This window comes from Garra rufa, chromosome 14 (assembly GCF_049309525.1).
Source record: "Garra rufa chromosome 14, GarRuf1.0, whole genome shotgun sequence".
In the NCBI taxonomy this organism is placed as follows: domain Eukaryota; kingdom Metazoa; phylum Chordata; class Actinopteri; order Cypriniformes; family Cyprinidae; genus Garra; species Garra rufa.
Genome location: NC_133374.1, coordinates 11,132,546 through 11,150,615, shown reverse-complemented (window position 1 = coordinate 11,150,615; position 18,070 = coordinate 11,132,546). Strand labels below are relative to the sequence as shown.

The following is an 18,070-nucleotide window of genomic DNA, read 5'->3' as shown; positions in this document are numbered from 1 at the left end:
TTAAAATCAAGAATACTGTTTGTGTCCATAAAGTATGCAAGGAATGGAACAGGGCATCTGTTTACTGACTCACCATGCCATGTTGCATCCAGTGTAGACAGAATCATTGATTAAAGAGGAAGATACAAAAAGATCTCTTCCCTAAAAGTATTTCACATGCTGTTTACAGTCACATCTTATTCTTAACAGACTATGGTTCAGTAATGGAGCCGTTACCTTCGAGGACTTCACTGGCATTTCTACTGCAGCACAAACACATTCACACAGATGATTTATTGTGCGCATGGCCTACACTGACTCGACACCCTGTGTGCCCGGTAAATCTCTATAGCTCACAACCGCTGAGGAATCCTTTGACATTACAGAGCTCAGAGAGGAAGTCCTGTGAGGACAGAAGGTCTTGGGTATTAGCAGAAGTACAATGTTCTTTCAATGACCCTTAACCAACTGTAAGATAAACACATAACAGCCTTATCACAGAAGGTCTGCTATAAATCTCAAAAGTGAAGCTGAGAGAAAGCAACTCAGTGTGTAATCTGCCTGTATAGAATTGCATACTAGTGTTCTTTTCGTTCACATAATTTCACAATGATGCCACAAAGCATGCTACTCTGTTTTTCTCTGCACTGGTTCTAGTCTTTATCAACTCACCTTTTTGCATAAACTATAAGAAACCATAAAGAAACTAGTTCATCTAGCTCTAAAAAGAAATGTTATAAAGGAGGATTCATTTGTGACCCTATCATCACAAAACCAGTCATAAGGATACATTGAAATTTTCATTTTAAATTAAAAGACAGCTGAATAAATAAGCTTTCCATTGATATATGATTTGTTAGTATAGGACAATATCTGGAATTTCAGGGTGCATATTGCAAAAATCTCCTTTAAAGTTGTCCAAATTAAGTTCTTAGCAATGCATATTACTAATTAAAAATGACATTGATATATATTTGATATATCTACAGTAGGAAATTTACTAAATATCTTCATGGAACATGATCTTTGCTTAATATTCTGACTTTTGGCAAAAAAGAAAAATCTATCATTTTGACCCATACAATGTATCGTTGGTTATTGCTACAAATATACCCATGCTACTTATGACTGGTTTTGTGGTTCAGGGTCACATTTGTGAAACAGACATCAGTACCGTGTACTGTATTTCTGCAGTATCTAGTATGCATATTGTGCTTTCATGTAAAAATTGTTGTATGCACAGATTGGCTCACATTTCTTTGTGATGGAGAAACCAGAACAATAATAAAAACAAAACAGATGAACTACCATGACATAATTCATTTAGATTATACAAAATTAAATATAAACCCCCCCCCCAAGATAATAACACATTATGTGACAACAAATTTGCATACGTTTATCATTGCATAAAACACACTGTTTTACAAAGTATGTGTGTTTAAATATAGCTCATATAGTTGGAGTCATAATTCATATATTGCATCTGCCCTGTTTACTCATTTGGTGCAAAAAAGAAAAGAAAAGAAAAGAAAATCTAGGGCAATTCTACAGAATTGGTCCAAAGGCAGAGTTGGAAACTCTTCAAAAAAAGTTTTGTCTTCTTCCAAAAAAAAAAATGCATATATGCAAATTGTATAATATCCAAGGTACACATTTCTAGTAATGGCCATTAATTCTCAATTATTTATGTATTTTCAGAAAGTTTTGGAATATTTATCCTCTCCCCAAATTTGTCACTAACAAAACAGAGTAATATATAGTTTAATTAGAAGCATTATATTGACCTAGTAAGATTTTGCTTACATCTACATTGTTTTTTTTTTGTTTTTTTTTTGGTATTTTATTAAATTTTTTTCATAGGCGAATCAATAAAAATGACATTTTAAAAATTTGTTGTATTTTGAATCACTTTTTCTTTGTAAAAGGCAAAGTTGATCATACCGAGCAAAGTTAAGGATTTATTATTTTAAATATACATTGAACCAAAAAATACCATAACATTTTAGTTGATAATTCAGTATACTGTATACTTTTAACAAAACATCCCATGTCTCGGTAGTGACCGCACATATTTATTCAGTAGTGACAGTAATGCTTTGGTAGTGACCACATCACATTATAGAATATTAACTTGCAACCTAAAACACTGCTTAAGCATACTAAAATACACAAAAAATGCATAACTGTACTAATATTGTATTTATTTCCCCCAAATATGAGGATTATGTGTTGCCTTTTGTCACTACCGAAAAAATCATGACATATTATGGTCGTGACTGTTTTGGTAGTGTCAATGTTAGAGAATAACACCCAAAAAAACAAAGATGTCCCTACCAAAACTCCACTAAATGTTTCGGTAGTGACAATTTTAGATACTTCTGAATCCAGCTCAAAGATGCCAATCAGCACATGGTTAGCTAGCACAGTTCTGAACAGTTGCACACATATAAAAACAAAATGTTATGCAAAAACTCCCAAAAAATTCATTGCAGAAAAAAAGGTGTTCGGTAGTGACTTTCCTTAAAGTTACACTCAGATTTTTCAGACCTTTAACACATTTACCTCAAAATGATGGGGCATATCTACTCACACCTTGTAGCTATGAGAGAGGGGGACACAGGAATATTTGATGATCATAAATTTAGGGGTTTAGTTAAAATCAGTCTCAGCCAACTGATTAAAACATACACGATTTCAGTAGTGACATGAAAAACACGAGACACTTTTTTTGACATGAAGTTTCCTAATTTACAAATTAATAATTTTGAAATTCACTTTTTAAAACAAGCAAAAAGCTACTTTTAAAAACAACAATGAAAAAAATAAAATTTCAATATTATTTTCATAAGTTGAAATTTAAAGGTTAGGGTTTAGGATAGCCACCTCTCAATTGAAAGTACCCAATAAATTATGCTTTTAATTATATTAAGCTTTAGCCTGGGTGTCCCCATGCTGCCTTCCGCGCAGCGCGATTTTATTCACGCTGGAAGGCAGCAAGGAAACCATGGACCAAATTTTCACCTCAGATAGGGAACCAATCACAGAACGGGGAGGGAGCAGCAAGACGATGACGCCTTCTATGCGACTCACCGAAGCAGTTTGTTTATAACTATGGATCCAGCATGGCAGCAAGTTATCATTCGATGCAGCCGTTCACATGTCGTGCCTAAAAACGCGTGGAAAACGCTAGGCGCGTCGCTTTCTCCTTTCCAAACCGCTCTGTAGCTTGCGCATGGAAAACGCAAGCGCGTCGCAAGCGCGTCGCTTCCATTATGCGCGCGCATACCGCGCGTCTACATTTGAAATAACGCAAAAGACGCGACATGTAAACGGCCCCTTAGATAATGTTCTAAGTAGTTTAGAACGCAAGTTTATTTTGAAAAAAGAGCAACTTTTGGCGTTAAACCATCGCTCTGTATACGTCATCCGGTATGATTGAAACGATTGGCTATGAGCTACGCACAGGCGCATTTGATAGACATTCGTAGCGCCCAATAAACGCCTCTGGGCATTCGTAAACCACGCCTCAAATACGAGAAAATGAACATGTTAGTGATGGGAAGTTCGGATCATTTTACCGACTCGGATCTTTGAGTCTCGTTCAGCAAAATGAACGAATCTTTTTTCGAGTCATTTCGTTCATTTTACCAAAATATAATTAAAAAGCTACGTGTTACTTCCATAACACATGTACTGCTTGTACAAACGTTGATTACACTACAAACAAGACAAAACTATAATACTATTAGAAAAAGAAAAGTTTAATTCATTGTTTACCTGGGTCTTCAGTCTATGATTAGCTCCCTCACCTCTATCTGTACAGGTTTGAGTCGTTCGTTTATTAGTTCATCTCTCGAGTCATCGGGTTTGAGTCGTTCGTTCATCACGTGACAGCCCCATACGCTTTACCTATGCTGCCTGAGCCGGAAACAGAATTGATTAGTTCATTTCTCGAGTCTTCGGGTTTGAGTCGTTCGTTCATAGTTGCGCAATTGCGCATGCGCGACTGAACAAATCACTCCCCGAGACGACTCGTTCTTCCCGAGTCACATTAAAGATTCGTTCAAAATGAACGAATCGTTCAAGAACGACCCATCACTAGAATATGTGGTTCCCAGACCACGAATCATGACGAAGTCATAACATGGTCTGGCGTTAGCCAGGCTAATTAAGCTTGCTAATATTTAAAATATTATTGTGGGTTTCAATATATAATAGAAGGATCTTAGGAAATATCTACAATTTGAATACGTCAATGCTTTTTAAATATATTTTTCACTATTTCTGTAGAATGGGCCATTAATACTATAATTATTCATTGGCTTGACTAAAGAGATTTTTTATTCAAAAGTCATGTGACAAGTCAAAATTTATTACTGCATAAAACCTGCAGTTTTGCACGCTATTAAAAAAAAAACTATTGCACAGAGTTCATACTGTGCAGTACAGCAATATTTCATTCTTTCATAACTAGAAACTTGAATGACCTCTGTGTGCAGTTGCCTATTCATCCCTCATAATGAAAGAAATTGGCTAATGTCATACAGCAGGCAGGGGTTTGAGGTCAGATGAGTCTTTAGCTTCACACAGGATGTCTTGGATTAAGCGGGATCATTTTGTTTCTCTGACCCTGAAAGGTGAAAGAACATCCCGTCTCTAGCAAATAAGCGACTTCTCAAACGCTGTCCTCAGTGCGATACATATCACCTTTTCAGACCACGCACTAATCCCGTGTTTACGACTTTGAGCTGAATGCTTGCATTCTACAGTGTATCCCTTACCTAATCTGAGTCACACACGCTGAAACTGAATTACCCCTGAAACGTCCCGCGTCCTGCTTCAGATGAGCGCCGCATGACCGCCGCAGTATTTTTGGACTGTTTGTACCCAAAACGCCTGATTAGCATCCGAGTTCACCGAGCTATATTTAGAGACAAGCACACAGAAAAGGGAGTTTGACTCAAAGATCACGAATGGGTTGAGGGAAAGCAACTTCGCGACCCACTCCTCCTCCGAAGAAACCACATCTAACGTCCATTCAGAGAAAAGCGGCAGCGAAATTATTGGCGTGCGCGCAGCTGTTTCAACTGTATGTATCAAAATGATTTAAAACGCTTGACAGCGTGGCTCGGCTTCCAACCAAAATTGTTTTTGTTCCCGCTATTGAAGTGTGCTTTAAAACTAGCAGAGGCCTGCCTCTAAATACGTCTGATTATTCCGAAGTTTCATGTGGCTGCAAACCGATCGCTCCAAACGTTTGGACTTTTAAAGCTATAGCTAAGGAAGCTAGCTGTCAGTGCAGAGATCGGGGCTACAGTCACCGCTTAATGACTGTTTATCAGTGGTTTCGGCCTTACTGTTAATGAAAGGGTGGCCTACCACCTCAAGAGCCTTGTCATCTCCTCTTGGCCTCTGATAAAAGCACCCGACTCGCTGGGCTTTGATAATTTTACCCTAAAAAAGCTAAAAAGTAGGACTTGGCAGTCAAAGAAGCTGCACAACAGACTTTGTCAGACCACTTGTTGTGCCTTCAGGCTTGAAAGGCGTTTTAAGAGGCCAGATACTTGGCTGAATTAACGGTGCGTTTGGTGTCGAGCCTTTGAGGTGACCCACCGACTTACTGGAACTGGCTTTCCCCCTTTTCACGTTTAATTAGCAATTAGCACATTGGGAATTCTTTGGAATTTTGATCCGCTGTACAATTATGTAAAGCCTGATCCTGAAACGGTCAGTTGGTCGTAGACAGACACACACGGTATGAACGTTCTCCCCTCCGTCTGAGTTCAGCGCTACCCTTCTCAGAGTCAGATAAGGACACATCTGCTGAGTATTATCCCCCAGACTGCCGTGGGGCCCCTTTATACATCAACCCTTCACATACTGCACACACACATACATGTACACATGCTCACACCCCTTCGTGGTTTTCTTCCACACTTCTGGTCTTTGTTTTCTCCATCTTTTTCTGGTCTTTTAGCCTTATTTTTTGATTATCAGAGCTTTTGCTAGTGAGCTACCCTTCTCTGGTCACTTTTCATTTTTCGCTCATATGTCCTGCCTTTAGGCCTGGAGGTCTAGGATAGCCCTGGCCCACCCAAAAAGGAGTTCGACCCACCCTGATAACTACCTCCTTATCTTACCAAAAGTACTGTACCAGTGGCACCATGGTGCAATGACAAAAACAGAGTAGTGCCATGGCACTTTAGTTTCCTATACTTTTTTATACAGCTCTCCTACTCTGAATCCCTCCTGTTGCATATTAAATACACTCTTTTTTTAATTAATCATTCTTGCATTAAACTCCGTTATAAATAAAAAATATGGTAAATATGACCATAAATTAGCAAATTAGCATTTCCAGTTTTGTGATTGTTAACTAAAACTATTTAAATATTTAATATTTTTATTTTAAATATTTACATTTTAAATATAAGATAAAAATTTTACTTGAAAAACTCAAATTTTCTAACGATCATTAAAATGTTGCCATGTTATGTGAAATAAATTAAGTTAAAGGGATAGTTCACCCAAAAAGGAATTAACTCACCCTCAAGCCATCTTAGGTGTATAAGACTTTCTTCCTCTTCGAATACAATCGGTGTTGTATTAAAAAATTCCCTGGCTTTTCCGAGCTTTATAATGGAAGTGAATGGGTGTTAAGATTTTGAAGCCCAAAAAAGTGTATCCATCTATCATGAAAAGTAATCCACACGGCTCCGGGGAGTTAATGAAGGCCTTCTAAAGTAAAGGGAAGCATTTGTGTAAAAAAAAAAACATATTTAAAACTTTATAAACTATAATCTCTAGTTTCCACAAACTGTCCTATGCATGTTCATGAGAGTCTCCTCTTGGCTTACATAAAATCCTCCATCATTTTTCTTTACAAATCATGAATTAGAAGTACAAAGCTAGAGATTAAAGTTTGAAATATGGATATTGTTCTTACAGAAATGCATCGCTTCACATTAGAAGGCTTTATTAGCCCCCCAGAGCCGTGCGGAGTACTTTTTATGATAGATAGGCGCACTTTTTTGGGCTTCAAAATCTCAACACCCATTCACTGCCATTATAAAGCTTGGAAGCTTTTGTATATTTTTTATATTTTAATATAACTCCAATTGTATTCGTCTAAAGTGTAAAGTCATACATACCTAGGACGGCTTGAGGTTGAGTAAATCATGGGGTAATTTCCATATGTTAGTGAACTGTCCCTTTAAACTGACTAAAACTAAATAGAAACTAAATAAAACTTAAACTAAATTAAACTAAAATTAAAAAAAGAAATGAAAAATAAAAGCTGCTTCAAAATTTTCCTTAATACTATAATAGCACATAAATAATACTAAAATAACACAGATAGACACTAACAGGAAAACAGACTCAGAGTCTTTCCGTTGGAGAGTGTAAACTTACACAGCTGATTTCTGATACGAGTGCTTTGTGTTTATCTGCTGGATAATGTAAAGCTAAATAGAAAGATGATTTTGACTGTCCTGGCTCTTCCAAGCTTTATAATGGAAGTGAATGGGTGTTAAGATTTTGAAGCCCAAAAAAGTGTGTCCATCCATCATAAAAATCAATGCATTTGTGTATCTGTGTGCACTGATTTGTGACCAGGTTTTGTTTTGCTCTGGTTTATGGTTTATAAAGTTTTAAATGTGGATATTTTTCTCACACAAACACATCGCTTCAATTCAGATGGCCTTTATTAACCGCCTAGAGCTCTGTGGAGTACTTTTTATTATGGAGAGGCGCACTTGTTTGGGCTTCAAAATCTTAACACCCATTCACTGCCATTATAAAAGCTTAGAAGAGCCAGGACATTTTTAAATATAACTCCAACTGTATTCATCTGAAAGAAGAAAGTCATATACACCTAGTATGACTTGAGCGTGAGTAAATCATGGGGTAATTTTTATTTTTCGGTGAACTATCCCTTTAAACTGTCTATAATTACTCAAACTAAATCCGAATTAAATAGAAATAATTGAAAAAAAAAACAAATAAACATTAAATTAAAATGACAACTGCTTCAAAGTATTCATAGATACTATAATAGCACATAGGAAAAACAGACTCTGAGTCTTTCCGTTGGAGAGTGTAAACTTACACAGCTGATATCTGATACAAGTGCTTTGTGTTTATCTGCTGGATAATACGAAGCTAAACAGAAAGCTGATTTTAACTGTGTTTAGTTTAACAGCTGGGACCCTCTGCTCTCTGAGTGCTTTAAAACCTGCTGGATTCTGCAGAGTAAGTGTGTACGCTTGTGATGGAGATGAAACTTTACCATAGCAAAGCAGAGAGATCCGATTATACCACCCTACAACAAAGACAACACTGAAAATGTGCGCTTTAAAAAAGCCATTGTGTGTTTGCACGTTCTGGTATTGGACCCCTGTCATTCTCTTTGCCTAATGAGAGACCATGACTACATGTCTGGCATTCCTGTCAGTCAGCTACCTGGTTACCTATAAACACTTTATAAACCAGGTGTGTGTGTGTCTGCAAGGAGGAAGGGTGGTGGTGGTGTGTGTGTGTGTGTGTGTGTGGGGGGGGGGGGTTAAAGACTTTAAAAGCTTGCTTTGTTACTGCATGTCGGTTTCATTGTTTCAATATTGTTCATTGTGCTTTGTCAAATATTTATGGCCATTAGCCATGCTGTGCCATTTGTGCTACAAAGATGAATGTGACCCTGGACCACAAAACCAGTCCTAAGTCGCATAGGTATATTTGTAGCAATAGCCAACAATTTTTCTTTTATGCCAAAAATCATTAGGATATTAAATAAAGATCATGTTCCATGAAGATATTTAGTAAATTTTCTACCATAAATATTTAAAAACATATTTTTGATATATGCATTGCTAAGAACTTCATTTGGACAACTTTAAAGACTTAATATTTCGATTTTTTGTGCAGTTGTATCTCAGCTAAGTATTGTTTATAATATTATCCTAAAAAACATACATCAATGGAAAGCTTATTTATTCAGTATAAATCTCAATTTCAAAAAACGTCCCTTAAAATTGACCCTTATGACTGGTTTTGTGGTCCACAAATGATGCCTCAAATCAAGCGGTTTGTTAAGGTGTGCTTTTATCTTTCAAGTGATCAGACTTTTTTCACAAAGATGATAACAAAACACACTTAATATAAAGCTGATGCCACTGAACCGAACAAAACTCACATATATTGCTGCTGAAAATGGTTAATTATAGTCATGTTTTGGGCTGTACTAATCGGTCGGACCAGAAAAAATGTTTGCAATACTATAGACTGCCAAAAGTTAGAACAAAGGAAAGGGTGCAACAAAAAAAATAAAAAATAAATAAATAAATAAAAAACTGTCTGAGGAACAAAAGGCGTTTGTGGTTGGCTACACTGAACCAGGATTTCCAGGGCAAGAATCTTGACAACATTTGTGTTCGTTAATTCTTATCATTTCCCGTCAGATAGGTGAAATATTAGGCTAATGTCTTAATTAACACTGCTTGTACGTATCTTTACCACATATTAACTTTTTACTTAGTCCTGGTCTATATGGTTTAGCAGCTTCCAAGCGTTTTTTACGTGGTTTAGACAGCACAAATTAGCAGAACACTGTGTCTATAGACTAATAAATACATATAAAAATCTGATTGTGAGCTCTAAACAACCACTGAAAACACCATTGCAAACGCAGCAACTCGCTAAAAACACTACAAACACCTTAACTCCGTAGAAAATCTCTAAAAACCCCTCTGAACACCCTTTAGGGCTGAGTAACGATTTTGATCGACCCTCATTTTTACGAAATATGTGCTTTGTTAGCCTACTTTTGATATGAAACAAGTCTCAAATTATGTCATCATTATTCAAACAATAAATGCCGTTTTGGCGCTGTTTAATGTGGAGTTACTGACCTGTAGCGCCTCAGTTCAAGAGAAGCGCTTTAAAACCAGTTTTAGCACGAAATAAACATGAATAAACATCCAACAATAAGTCAAAAGAAAGTGTGCAATTTACCAAAATCCGCATCTTGTCTCTTGTAATCGCTTAATCAGTGTTTCAACCGCGAAAAAACGTCAATATGTAAACAATACGTCACGTAAAGTCAAATTTACCACAGAAAAAAAAAACATAAACTCGTTAGTCAGCTAGACAAATGGTCTCTAAAGAGGAGCATTTTGCTAAATATATGCACCATATAACAACATTCACGATCATTTTCACGGTTCTTCAAAATCCAATTTAGTTATGTTTGAATCCTATGACAGCCAGCCACCAATTAAATATTAAATATTTCAACCAACGAACTAGAGTAGAAATATAATTATGTAGTTGTAACTTTATTATCATGAAAGCTTGAGTGTAATTTAAGCGTTTGCATACAAATCAGTTAATTTTAAACTTAGCTATTATAGTAATGCAGTTCCAACTAATTCTCATGTATATTTTACAGCTTAGTTGAGAGTTTTTTTTCCTTGGGAAAATCTGGTATGTACTGTACCTGATATATATCCTAAATATTGATATCGAATTGAATTGCAAGCTTTTGATTTACAATTTTGTCAAAACCCAGCCCTACTTGCAACTGCAAAGCAACTTGCTGAAAACCACTTTGAACCATTAACTGCTCTGCAACTTTCTAAAAACCCTTCTAAACATTTTAGCAACTTCATAAAAATCACTCTATCAGCAAATAGTGACACCCTGGCAACATGGCAAGTTTTGTACGAGTGAATACCAAATACATTTTCCTCCTATAGTGTGAAAATGTAGCATTTCCCTACCTTGCAATACTGAGTAAGGTGAACGAATGGAAGTAAAGTAATTATTTTTATTTGATTATACTAACACAATACACATAAGCCAAGCAATTTAACAACAGTTGTCAATCAGTCTGAAGTACATAAGTTTCGCTTCTGTTCACAGTTGCTTTAATATGTCTGAACCTGCGCATCACTAATCTGAAACAGTGAATGGCACACAGACGAGTTTACTGAGGCTAATTGAGTTAAAGGGGAGTATCCGAGGACAACCGTCCCCAGCGAGAGCGCTTACAATCTGGACTGGTGAAAGCAAGGACACTGCCTTGTCATGCGGCACTTTTTGTCAGGCTGCATGATCTAATCTCATTAAATACTAAATACAATCAGGGTAAAATCCCAAGAGCTAGCAGGTTAAGGTCTCAAGTGTGTGTATATCTACCTGAGTTCCTCCAAATCCCACACAAATTGACCCCGTATACACACACACACACACACACACACACACACACACACACACACACACACACACACACACACACAGTAAGGAGATCCTTTTGTCTGCTGCTGGCCCGTCACTGAGCTCCTGCTGAAGGAATGTCTGTGGAGAACTTCACTGATGAGGTACAACCTCATGTCATTCTTTCCTTCTCCACATTCTGAAAGACTTTCCATATGTTGCAGGCCTCTAGAGTCTAGTCTACGTGCCACAAATCCAGACTCTCCCGTTGAGCACCTGACTATGGAAACAAAAGCCAAGAAGTAGTAAAATACAACTAGAGGACGGATGTATAGGTAAAAACACGAAATTATGAAACCACTATGCAAAAGTTTTTAACGAACGTCACAACCGAACACCTTTTTTCTGCAATTAAGCCCACTTTTTTGGGTGTTATTGCATAAAATTTAGTTTTTACGTGTGTACAACTGTTCAGAACTGTGTTAGCTAGCCATGTGCTGATTACCATCTTTGAGCTAGGTCAAAAGTATGTAAAACTGTCACTACCAAAGCAGTCGCAGCCTAAACATTTGAAGTTTCGGTAGTGACATCAATGTCTTTTGTGGGTGCTATTCCATAAAATTTAGTTGTTATGTGTGTACAACTGTTTAGAACTCTGCTAGCTAACCATGTGGTGATTAGCATCTTTGAGCTAGGTTTAAAAGTATCTAAAATTGTCTCTACCAAAATAGTCACAACCAAAATATTTGCTGAAGTTTCAGTAGAAATGTAGTTGTTATGTGAGTACAACTGTTAAGAACTGTGCTAGCTAACCATGTGATGATTAGCATCTTTGAGCTAGATTCAAAAGTATCTCATATTGTCACTACTGAAATATTTGGGTAGTTCTGATGCTGGTTAGGTATGTTTTGATGCTGGTTTAACACTGGTCCTGGTTGTTTGCTGGTCCTTGACCAGCACATGACCAGCATAAACCAGCAAAGGACCAGCATAAACCAGCATCAAAACCTACCCAACCTGCATCCCAGCATCAAAACCTACCTAACCAGCATATGCTGTTTTTTTCAACAGTGGTAACATCGTTTTTTGTGTGTTATCCCATAAAATTTAGTTTTTATGTCTATACAACTGTTCAGAACTGCTCCGGGTGTGTGTTCACGGTGTGTGTGTGTGTGTGTTCACTACTGTGTGTGTGCACTTGGATGGGTTAAATGCAGAGCACAAATTCCTAGTATGGGTCACCATACTTGGCCTCACTTCACCTCCTTTCCTTTCCTTTCCTTTCCTTTCCTTTCCTTTTCCTTTCCTGTTCAGAACTGTGTTAGCTAGCCATGTGCTGATTAGCATATTTGAGCTAGGTTCAAAAGTATCTAAAATTGTCACTACCAAAATAGTCACGACCAAAATAGTTGGTGAAGTTTCGCCAGAGAGTCCATTGGTTTTTGGGTGTTATCCCATAAAATTTAGTTTTTATATGTGTATAACTGTTTAGAACTGTGCTAGCTAACCATGTGCTGATTAGCGTCTTTGAGTTAGGCTCAAAAGTATCTAAAATTGTCACTACCGTAACAGTCACAACCAAATCATGTCATCATTGTTTCGGCAGTGACTAAAGGAAGCACAATCTTTTATTTGGGAGAAATAAACAACATTATGTAAATTTTTAGTATTTTAGTATGTTTTTGTAGTGTTTTAATATGAGTTAAAATACTGTAATGTGATATATTCACTATTATTACATTCCTGTCACTATCGTAACATGGGATGTTTTGTCAAAATTAAAGTATACTGAATTATCAACTAAGATGTTATATTTTTTGGTTTAATGTATATTCAAACTAATGAATCCTTAACTTTAAAATCAGTGTGATCAACTTTATGCCTTTTACAAAATAAGATTGGATTCAGAATTGAACAAATGTCATAATTCACTCTTGAAATATTGCTAAAATTGTAATCGTTGTTGAATTACGTCTGAAAACTTTTTTTATAAAATAGCAAAAATATATATTTACAGGAAAATCTTAATAGGTCAATGTAACCCTTCTTATTCAATTATATATTAGTGTGTTTCGGTAGTGACAAATTTGGGGAGAGAAATACTCCAAAACATTCTTAAAACACAATATAAGAATTAACAGCACAATTACTAAAATGTGTAGTTTGGATATTATACAATTTGCATACATACAAAATTTGTGGAATTCTTTTTTTTTTGTTGCACCAATTGTATATAATGGCTCATATACAGCCATGTTTTCTCATGTTGCATGCATTGTGTCATAAAGAGTACAGGAAACAAGTTCAGAAAAGATAAGCGCTTCTACTTTATTACACGTCAAGGTTCCAGAAGATACCATTCTTCTAAAAAGGGGGCGGGGAGGGGTTTTACACAGCCCTCTCCTTACTGCTGGTCATTTCATTTGTTGAAAACAAACATATTTGTTTACATGTGTTCATACATCCATTCATCTGTACATACACTCATATTGTTTACATGTTTCAATTAGTTCAAGAGGACCAATCATCTGCTTGCTTTGAGCATCCATAAAACCAAAACATCCCCGCTCAGTCCAATATCCACCAATCAACATTGTACATTATTTACAAAGGAGAACAAGTTTGGTTGAGATGTTGAAGGTTTGGCCACATAATGGTGGGAAGAGTGATGCCCCACACCCTGTATCGCAACACAACCGCAGGGTGCTAAATCGACAACTGCAACCTATCGAATGACAGGCAACCTTTAGAACGGCCTATCAGGTTACAGGAACACCACTGTCACCGCCAATCAGAGTTTAGGGAAACGTGAGTGTAACAGGTTTCCAAAAGCAATTCCATCCGGAGTTAGCGGGGGGGAAAGGGAAGTCCCTGATGTGCGTGTTACATTAATAAGCATCTTTTACAAAATTAAGGATTTAACTCTATAGAACCGTACCTTTCTCTCAAAAAAGTTGGATTACATATTTTACTAAAAAAGCAAATATTCCCCACAAAAAGATTGAACTTAAGAACAGTGGACGTGTTTTAAAAAAAATACACGTCGAGATTCTAAAGGCAAAAAAAAAAATTATACTGAAACACCAACCATGAATGTTAAATAAATGTTTAACTCTTAAAAGAGAACCAAGAACATTTCTATATATTCAATAATTTACAGATTGTTCATTGTTTGTTTCATTTCAGCAGCAAACATGAGACATTGAGTTTTTTTTTCTTTTTCAAACCTGTTGCCGTGAGCTTACCATCGCTCCAGCAAGAGTTATTTTAAGCAAAAATAAACCATATGAAATAAAACATACAACTGTAATGAAATAAAACAGCCTAAACAACTTTGACTGGCTTCCAAGGCTTAACAGCAGGATGCTCGAAAATGAAATTACCAGTACTGCTGCATGTAAAATCAACTCGCGCTACAAGGTTTAGAAGTTTATGTATCGTACTGAAGTGTTACGGCACATCCTTGTGCGAGTTTTTGTTCAGTTTGACCAACTACTGGTGATACAATCTGATCAGAAATGTTAGTTCGGTCATGGGTTTTACACACCCATGAATGAGCTTGAATAAGCTCTTTATTGAGCCCAAAAAGGGCTGTAAGGCCTCTATTCATTTGTGACAATAATAATAATAATAAAATAAAAATGTCCACCCCTCATCATTTGCAAAATCTCAACTGTATAGTTCATCAGGTAACCAGGTAATAATAAAAAATGCGATCTACAGTAACCAAACCTATGGAAGCCTGTTTCCCCCACTGAGATTTAAAAAAAAAAAATGTTATTGCAACTTCTCACAATTCTGACTTTTTATAGAGATATAAACTCACAATTGAGAGTTACAAAATCTGAATTGCAAGATATAAACTTGCAATTCTGAGAAAGTCAAATTTGCGAGATACAAACTCCAAATTGCGAGAAAAAAAGTCAGAATTGCAAGATGCGTCGCAATTGTGAGACAAATAGTCTCACAATTGACTTTATAACTCGCAATTGTGCATTTATATCTCAGTTCTGAGGAAAAAAATCAGAATTGCGCAGTTCTGAGAAATAAAGTCGCAACTGCGTGATATGAACTCATAATTGTAAGTTATAAAGTCAGAATTGCGAGTTATAAAGTCAGAATTTCAAGATACAAACTCGCAATTCTGTGAACAGTCAGAACTGGACCTTATAATTTGCAATTGCGAGTTTATATTTTACAATCCTGAGAAAAAAGTCAGAATTACGAGATACAAATTTGCAATTGTGAGATTAAAAGTTTTGAGTTTATATCTCGCAATTCTGATTTTCATTCTTGCAATTGTGAGTTTATATCCCACAATTCCGACTTTATAACTCGCAATTGTGCAGTTCTGAGGAAAAAAAAGTCGGAATTGTGAGATTAAAAATTGCAATTACCTTTTCGATTTTTTATTCAGTGGCGGAAATGGGCTTTAATATAAACCTGTGCATATATCATAAAAAAAAACTGTACCAAAATGAGTTTTTTTGGATGGGCTCTAAAAATATAAAAAAAATTACATAAAATAAAATAAAAATAATTAAATAAAAAAAAGAAAAGGAATAGTACCAAGATGTTAAAAAAAAGAAATAAATGTAAAAAAAAAAAAAGAAAATTATTAAAATAAAATAACAAAAAATTGGGTGGAGTTCTGTTTGGATGCCAATATAAACTCCACCAGATACACGTTTATTATTACAATTACACGGGATATAATGTGACCGAGTATGAAATGAAACACGGGTTTGACAGACATCACAGTGTGTGTTTGGCAGCATGAGGTCAGTCATGGCTCACAGTGCTGAAACACAGTGTGTGTGTGTAAACGCTTTCGTAAAATCCTGAGGTGAAGTCGGGGTGTTTGAGGTTGTTCGTACTGGGTGTATGAAAGTGTCTAATTGAGAGCTTTATCGCAAACGTGTAATCCCATATTCAATGGAAATGTCTGGCAGTACTAGTACAATCAACACTGTTGGGGACTGTCGTACAAACCCAACACAATATGGCTGCTTCGTAAAGCATCCCTGTACCAAAAATATTGTCGTACGTCTATTACATAAATATTATTAACGTAACATTGCTTGAGAAGCTACAACTACTACTGCAGTACCGCGAAAGGTGCCGTTTTACCACGTTTGATGGTCGTGTACCGAGTCCGTAACAGTTGGACAGTAACGTCTGGTAATGTCTGAAGAGGTGCGCACAGTGAAAGTCCGGTTGCGGGAGATTTATGGTTAGTGGAATCCAGCATTTGTGAGGTCCGGATATGCGATGCTACGAGGTCTGTTTTGTCCATATGCTTGTGGTAGCGTCCGGGTGATAATGTGGTTCTGGAAAATGAGGTTAGTGAGTTTACTGAGGTCCAGTTTTCTGAGGTCCGGCTTGTGGCGATCGGGGGAGAGATTTTCAATCTCGGTGCTTGAAGAAGCGGCGGCTTTCTACTCTTCATTCTGGTGGAAAAAAGGAGAAACGGACGTTAGTCAGATCAAAAACACAACACAAAATAAATCCTAACAGCACTATTTAGAGTAGAAACACACTGTTAATCTGCTTTTTTAAGAACACGCTCGTCTCTAGCGCCCTCTCGGACGCGAAAACAAACAAATCCTCCCTTTCTTCGTTTATTTGAAAACACCACTCTTTTTTTGGATCCTTCCATCGGCCTGAGGAGTAACTGACCTTGCCAACGGTTGATAAACAAGCATCATTGTTTCCCTGGAAACCTTCAACACAGATTTGAACAGCCTGAGAGGAGCCAAAAGCTTTATGACATCATCGCTCGGCAGAAATACACACACACAGAGAGAGAGAGAGATGCAGACAATCTGCTCCCTTTCTGTTCGCCTGCCTTTATCCATTCACAAGCGTATGTGAGCCTCATCCGAAAGTGGCGTTCCTGACTCCTGCCCTGTTCAATCGCTCGTCTAATCCACTCAGACGCACACAAACAACTACGAGCTGTTTTCATTATATAACACTCTCGCTGACTGTGATTAAAAGATCAGAACGTAGACAGTCAGCATTAGCACACACACCTGTTCACTATCAATTCTGAAGAAAAAAAAAAAAAATATGTCATTCATGTGCTGTAATTCTGGGTTTATGATTGGTCATGACTTCAGGAACAGGGTTTAAAGTCAACATGAAAAGACTGAAACTGGATATTTGATTTGTGTTGTGTTGTTTTCAACCTGTAGGACATCTGTGTAAAGGTGCAGTCACATTTACTGTTGCTCTGTGAAATTTTGCAGGCGTAATCCAGTCATTTCAATAGAAATCTGCACAATTGGGAGTTTAACGTGAGCTGCTTGGTTTGAAAGTGACTTGTTCTTTGTACATCACTACAGTATTAAAAGGAATAGTTCACCCAAAAATAAAAATTCTGTCAATAATTACTCACCCTCATGTTGTTTCAAACCCCTAAGACCTTTTGTTTATCTTCAGAACACAACTTTTATGAAATCTGAGAGCTTTCTGACCCAGACAGCAACGCAAATGACACGTTCAAGGCTCAGAAAGGTAGTGAGGACATTGTTAAAATAGTCCATGTGACATCAGTGGTTCAACCGTAATTTAATTAAGCTACGAGAATAGCTTTTGTGCACAAAGGAAACAAAAATAATGACTTTATTGAATTTCTTTTCTTCTGTGTCAGTCTTCGACACGTGTTCACAAGAGTGTTAAATAACAACATTTTTGTGTTTTTTGTGCACTAAGGAGTATCCTCATAGCCAGTGTTGGAAAAAAAAAATACTTTTAAAAATGAAATCAACATTGTGTTATTCCCTAAAAAAGTAACTAATTATGTTACTTAGTTACTTTTAATGCAAAGTAATGCATTACGTTACTTTTTAAATCTGGGCAGTGCCTCCTTGTT

The 18,070-nt window shown here is 36.7% G+C and overlaps 1 protein-coding gene across 1 annotated transcript in view; it reads right to left on the bottom strand.

The window, feature by feature from the left end:
* Positions 1-13,496: 13,496 nt before the first annotated feature.
* irs1 (insulin receptor substrate 1) overlaps positions 13,497-18,070 on the bottom strand; it is a 39,471-nt gene continuing 34,897 nt past the window's right edge. Inside the window, exon 2 of the mRNA XM_073818107.1 lies at positions 13,497-16,643. Coding sequence (XP_073674208.1) covers positions 16,639-16,643 — 5 coding nt within the window. The 3' untranslated portion in view covers positions 13,497-16,638. The remainder of the gene's footprint in view (positions 16,644-18,070) is intronic.